The following is a 6,999-nucleotide window of genomic DNA, read 5'->3' as shown; positions in this document are numbered from 1 at the left end:
TATGGATTTTTTTTTTTTTTTTGGTGGAACAGGGGGATTGAACTCAGGCCCTTGCGCTTGCCAGGGAAGAACTTATTCCACTGAGCCATCTCCCCGGCCCCTTAAACTTATCTTAATACTGTTAGCTAGTTCCTTTTTAACAATACTTTGTTATATTTCTCATGAGAATTTATGAAGATAACTTGCAGGTGGCAATTCATCTGAGAGATTTTCTCTTGATTCTTTTAAATACCTGTGCAAAGTCATTACACACTTTGTGTTAATTGTTAATATGTTATAACGACCAGCAGTTAGGTAATATTCAGCATTGGTCAATGAAATCTTTGGTATATTAACAGTGAAGCGCTTATACCACTGAGCCATCTCCCTGACCCCTGAAATTGATAAAGTATTATATTTTTTTTGCTGGAACCGGTGATTGAACTCAGGCCCTTGTGCTTGCCAGGGAAGTGCTTATTCTACTGAGCCATCTCCCCAGCCCCTTAATGAAGTATTACTGATTTAAAAATTAAGATTATCTAAAGAAAAAACCCATAATATTATTTGGTGTGGCCATCTTACATGTTTATGTCTCCTATAAAAAGTTAAATATTTTAGCAGTGGTGTAATAAAGAGTTACATCTACTGTTGATGTATGTATGCTCTGGTATACAGATATAACTTTTTTGTCACAGAACAATAATGAAATACATAAATAAAAACTGTAAATTTAAAATATACTATAGGGGAGCCAGGGAGATAGCTCAGTAGAATAAGCACTTGCCTGGCAAGCACAGGATCCTGAGTTCAATTCCCGGTACCACAAAAAGAAAAGAAAAATAAATAAAAATAAAAATAAAATGTATGATTACACAAACAGTTGTAAAGTATGACAATTTAATGACTATAACAGAAGGCCAATTTCACCTCTTAATTAGTAGCATGCATTTAACAGGTCTTTCTTTGTTCTCAAATTTTCTTTCTAGGGCCAGCAAAATAGCTCAGTGGATTAAAGCACCTGTAAGCAGGCATAGGAGCCAAGGGTTCGATACCTGGGCCTGCTGTGCCAGGCCCCATCACCTGGGTGTGCTGAGATGGTGATTGAGACTGGGTGTGGTGGCCCACGCCTGTAATCCCAGCTCTTGGGTGGCTGTAAACAGGTGGATCACTATGAGTCCAATCTAATAGTGAGACCCTGAACACCCTGTAGACCCTTCCCTAAAATACAAAAAAAAGCAAAAACAAAAAACAAAAAATGCAAAAACAAATTTTCTTTCTAAAGATTACAAATTTAAAAAAGTTATTTTATGTACTAAACTTCAGTATATAGAATACATAAACATTATATATACCTATATGTACATTAATATATACAATTATTATGTAAACTATATATTTAGCTCATATTTCCTAAATGTATTTTATAAATGAAACAGTAATGATAGTGAGTCATATAACACAAAATTCTCAAATCATTATTTGGATTGACTGTCATTATTTTGGTATAATAAAGCTCTAGTATTTACTATTTTACCTGTGCTTGAATGATTGTGATAAAACCATAGATAAATATTGAAATGCATGATACATACAAAGTATGGATTCATTTGCACGGTGGAAGAGTACTTGTTCCCATAATTTACTTCAGGTTTAGTTGTTCCCCAAGAGCTGTCCCAATTATGAGGTACATAGTTGTAAAGATTGTTCTCCTTTGTCTCATGAATCATCAAGCTATTTCAAATAAAAAATCAACAGTAAATATTTTAGGATCCTTTTAAAAATAAAACACTCATAAAGTATATTTTGGTGGCATACATTGTTGTGATTATATGACTATATGATGTAGAAAGTGAATGAAGTCATCCTGAAGGTACATTAGATCTATATAGCACACATAATAAAATCATGACAACCTCATAATACTGAAAGAACTATTATTTATTTTGTTTCTCACTAAAACTAAGGTTTTGCTAGGGAATATTTCTTATGCTCTTTCTCTGTGAAATTATTATCATCCTTAAATTAAGAAAAAGTATAATTTAGAAAGTTTTACAGATTAATTTTTATCATTAGTAAAATTTTTTCTAATTTTTTCTTTTGTCATGACAAAACATAATTATAGCATTGTTATGACTGACTATGCCTTTTTCTTTATGCACATCTACCTCTTAATAAAAATAAATACATACATTAAAACTGTCCAATAAATTTCCTTCCAAATGAGATGGCTGTTTCACTTTTATAGTATTTACAAGTTCTAATTACCCTTTGAAGAGATAGCTTACTTGTTATTTCTTCCAGAGAGCTGTGATGATGCATATACAGGACTTCCAGGAAGGATCCCCTGCCTAGATGAGCTCCAAGGATACTTTACATAGATTTTTTTAGGGGAAAGAAAAGAAGGTTAGTCACGATTTTGAGGAGATTTGAAATACAATACATAGTATCCACCTTTTAAAAGTACTATATGGATTCTACATACTAATAACTACATACTGAGATGCTTTCAGGCCTAGTCCTGCAAAATGATAAAGGCAATTACTAAAAGAAATAAACCCCTAAAATAACTTTGCAAATCTATCATCTATCCATCTATCTATCTATCTATCTATCTATCTATCTATCTATCTATCTATCAATCATTTAGAAATCCATCAGCCATATAGGTATGGAGATGTAGAAAGGGTAAGTGTAATGGAAGATACATTTCACCCACACTCTAATAAATAACACTTTCAAACAAAAGAATTAAATATAAATCAATTTCCACTGTCATATGTGAAAAATATCCCCAGAAAAAATTGAAATTGAAAAATAGAGAAAATTTAGGTTACTTAATGCTTTAGCATCAAACAGCCATAGCATACTGCTGAGAAATTTGGAGTAAAACTCATGTATGTGAATCAAATGACAACGCGTACACGAGCAAAGAATGTAGCAATGTGGTAATTAAAGCAAGAAACTGGCATTTTTACAGAGACACGAACCATACAAGAATAAAGCCAAGTCTATACATAGGCTATTCTTATAGCTATACTAGGTAGTTATGGGCAGATATATACCATTGTGATGTAACTAATGGATAGATTTGAAAATTGTATTTTACATAGCTTCTTTGATGTTTTAACATTGGGAAATTTGATGTGATCTATAAAACTATCCTTTGAACTCAGATTTCAAAAATAAATAATATGTGAAATAAATATCATGAGCCACTCCTAAGTTTCAGTTCATGCCTATAAACTCTTCAGGCATTAGAAATCTTAGATTGATAATAAGTGTTAGAGGGTAGGTTTCACTTGGAAAGACCTATTGATACAAGCAGGAATAAGAAGACAGACCAAATATTTCTCATCCATGGTTTAAATAGCTTTCTTTTGTTTTTGAGCTTTCTTTTACTGCTTTGATTTTGAAATCTTTTTAAAACAAAATGCAAAATGATAAGACAAAAGAAAAAAATCCTGACTGTGGAAATACATTTCTTCACTTTTATCTATAGTCTGATGCTTGCTTTCTGATGTCACAGTGAATAGAACCAAAAATCCCTGATCATTCTTTGTCTGCTACCTATCTTTTTAGGATATACCCATCTTCTTTAGTGCCTGCTCTATTCTCTATTAGGCAAGAAAGAGTAGTATATATTTTGTGATGAAAAAGATCTATCCAAATATTGGTTTGGGGCCTCTCAATATAGATTTGTTAGCTAAAACATTGTAACAATTTTGAGGATTCCATAGGAAGCAGTAGTGGTATCTCAGTATGAAGAGAGCACCTCCCAATTCACCATTATTGGTCTATTTTAAATCAGAACTTGATCAAACTAGGTAGTTATACAAATGTGTGTTAGGTAATGTGTTTCTTTTAGAATAAAATATTTTTCATTTATAGAATACATGTAAAAATCCTCCAGTATTACACATTATATGTATAAAATCATTTATAACTTGGCCAAAATTTTATCATTAGTAATCATTACCAAGTGAATTCAAGTTCCTTTACTTTTTTATCTTTTATTTATTATAATGAGAAAAAAAGATAAAATAGCAATGAAATAGTTTCAAAACAGATTAGTAGGACAGTTACAATAGTTAATAAATTACATATTGTTGTCTTAATAGTCATACAAACGACAAGAAGTCAAGACATATCTTGTCTAAACAATATTAGTTCAAACCTTTCTTCTCATTGAACTAAGGGAAAGTAGCTATGTATTAATCCTAACTGTGTTGTATACATATTTTTTGTTTTCACTACAAAATGGTCCTTTTCTAATATTCTTCTTTTTGGTGTGGTTTTGTCAGAGATGGGTGTTCCACTGCAGTTAGAGAAGCTGTATTTGGAGAAGTCTTTAAAGGAACTTGAAGCCAGTCTAAAGATGGTAGGTACTTGAATTCAGCAGAATAACCCAATATAGTACAACAGTCCATAGTATTATTAGGTTATCAGCAGAACTGGCAAATGTTAGAAGTTGTTGACTTCAGCTTTTCACAGCTCAGCATATTAATATGGTATTTTTTTATATCTTGTGGTTATACTTTTCTATTACATGGTTAAGAACAAGTTAAAGTAGGACCTATATAATTAAAAATGTAACTGTTGAATATGACAAGGTCAGTCAAATCCCCTCATGATTTACCCTGAAACCATATACAGCAAGTTGTAAATATTTTGTCAGTGTCACCTAACTAGATGAGTCATGGTCAATGATTATTTTTATTATTAATTTTATTGAGAAACCAAGAGCAAAGAGACAGTTTCAAAATCGATTAGTAGGACAGTTTCAATAATTAATACATTGCACATTGTGGTCTTCCTAATGGTTATTCATAGTACGAGATGCAGACAGGATATCCTGTCAACAAACACTGTTAGTACAAATCTTTCTTTTCATTGAATTAAGAGAAAGCAGCTGTATATCTATCCTATTTTGAATACACTGATGCAAAATGGTCCTCCATTTTTTTCTTTAGTTTTGTTTTTTTAACTTCTTTAAAATAGAACATTGTAAATTTTATTTAATTGTAGAATTGCATATATTTGTAGAGAATAACACAGAATATATTTATATATCCAGTATCTATTTCTTTTTTTTTTCTTTTTTTAGTGATTTTACTGAGAAACAAAAAGCAATGAGACAGTTTCAAAACCGATTATTAGGACAGTTTCAATAATTAATAAATTGAATACTGTTGTCTTAGTGGTTATTCCTTATACAAGGTACAGACATGATATCTTGTCCACAAACACTATTAGAATAAATCTTTCTATTCATTGAATTAAGAGAAAGTATCTGTATCTCTATCCTGTTTTGTATATACAGATATAAAATGGTCCTACATTTATATCCCCTTTTTTTGTTTTGTTTTGTCAGAGAAGGGTATTCCATTGTCATTTAAATACTGTAAGTGCGTAAATTCAGCAAAATATTCCAATATAGTGCAGTAGTCCATAATAGTAGTGGGTTATCCATAGGACTGGCAATGTCAGAAGTTGTTGACTTGAGCCTTTTATAGTTCAGCATATTAATATGTCTTTACTATTTATACTGCGTTTTTATACTTTTCTGCTGAATGGTTAAGACCAAGATAAAGCAAGATCTATATAACAAGAAATGGAACTTTTGTATCTGTCAAGGTCAATCAAATCCCCTCAGAATTTATCCTGAAACCCTGTACTGCAGTTTGTAGATCCTATGGCAGTGTCAGCCATGTGGATGAGTCCCGGACATTGCTTGACCAATTTGCTCTCTGTGAAAGCCTGAGAGGATGTTTTCTCTCCATGTAACTCTCCTTAGGCACGCTCTACATCATTGATCACTTTCCCCTTTGGCCCCATAATCTGCTTGATCAGAAAATTAGGGACCCAACTGAGTTATATAATGTTACAGTCAGGTTCTCCTATGTCCTAAGTCCTCACTGACCATGAAAAGCTAGTGAAAAAATGTTGGCGATCCTTGCAGCCCTTCTTTTTCTCTAATTTTTGCTCTTCAAACTCAAGTTGTTAGCCCTCCAGAAGAGAAGCTTATTATCATTACCCTACAACATACACACTTGAGCTTAACCTCACTATCTGTATGAATATCAAACATTTTAGGCATAACATGGAACAGGTATTTTTCATCAAGTGTTGATATGTTCAACTTTAAGTCCCTACAGAATATGAAGAAAAAAATTAAAAATAGGAATATACAGTTACACATTTTTACACAGAAATTTAGAAATCTAACCATATATAACATTGTAGTATGACAGTGCTAGGACATTTTTCTTGTCTCTTGTTTTCATTTATTACCATTTTCTTTAAACAAACATTTACTTGAGAGACAGTACAGCAGTAATTGTTATGACATGAAAAGCAGTACATATTTAGAATACCAGAATGACAGGCATTCCAAGAATTACCCTAGTATTACACATTGCTATCTTCAGTGCAGTTGCTTAGTTCACAGGTATCAGCATATGTAGTTAGTCAGGATGAGAATCCTACAAATTAACTGCTAGTTTCACAAACCTACTGAAGACTCTCAGTATCATTGCCTTAACCATCTTGTGCATATAAATGTATGGCCTTGCACTTGCCATTTTTCCTAGCATTTCCTCCTCCCTCTTCTTTGTTTTCTAATCCTAAAGTTCTCAGCGTCCTTTCAATTGTGTTATACCTTTCTATTTTTATTACTCCTTCTGAGCTCTTACACTAGGGACATTATACAATATTTACACATGTCAGTCTGGTTTATTTCACTTATGAGGATATCTTCAAGTGACATCCACTTAAATATAAAGGCTTCGAGTGTATCATTCTTTATAGCTGAGTAATACTCCATTGTATAAAAATACCACATCTTTTTCATCCATTTCTCAGATGATGGGCATCTTGGTTTTTTCCAAGATTTGGCTATCACAAATTATGCTGCTATAAAAACAGGTACACAGGGGCTGGAGAGATGGCTCAGTGGTCTAAAGCACCTACTTAGAACAAGCTTAGCAAAAGCATCAGGGACCGCGGTTCAATCCCCCAGCA

The 6,999-nt window shown here is 32.5% G+C and overlaps 1 protein-coding gene across 2 annotated transcripts in view; it reads right to left on the bottom strand.

The window, feature by feature from the left end:
* LOC101577620 overlaps positions 1 to 6,999 on the bottom strand; it is an 84,506-nt gene that overhangs the window by 19,208 nt on the left and 58,299 nt on the right. For both annotated transcript variants that reach the window (XM_004638833.2, XM_023723793.1), the window contains exons 5-6: positions 2,265 to 2,347; positions 1,572 to 1,710 (exon numbers count right to left, since the gene is read on the bottom strand). In XM_004638833.2, coding sequence (XP_004638890.2) covers positions 1,572 to 1,710; positions 2,265 to 2,347 — 222 coding nt within the window. The remainder of the gene's footprint in view (positions 1 to 1,571; positions 1,711 to 2,264; positions 2,348 to 6,999) is intronic.

Source organism: Octodon degus, unplaced genomic scaffold (assembly GCF_000260255.1).
Source record: "Octodon degus isolate 3935 unplaced genomic scaffold, OctDeg1.0 scaffold00103, whole genome shotgun sequence".
Classification (NCBI taxonomy): domain Eukaryota; kingdom Metazoa; phylum Chordata; class Mammalia; order Rodentia; family Octodontidae; genus Octodon; species Octodon degus.
Note: the sequence above shows the minus strand (reverse complement) of the source record. Positions and strands in the feature narration are given on the sequence as shown.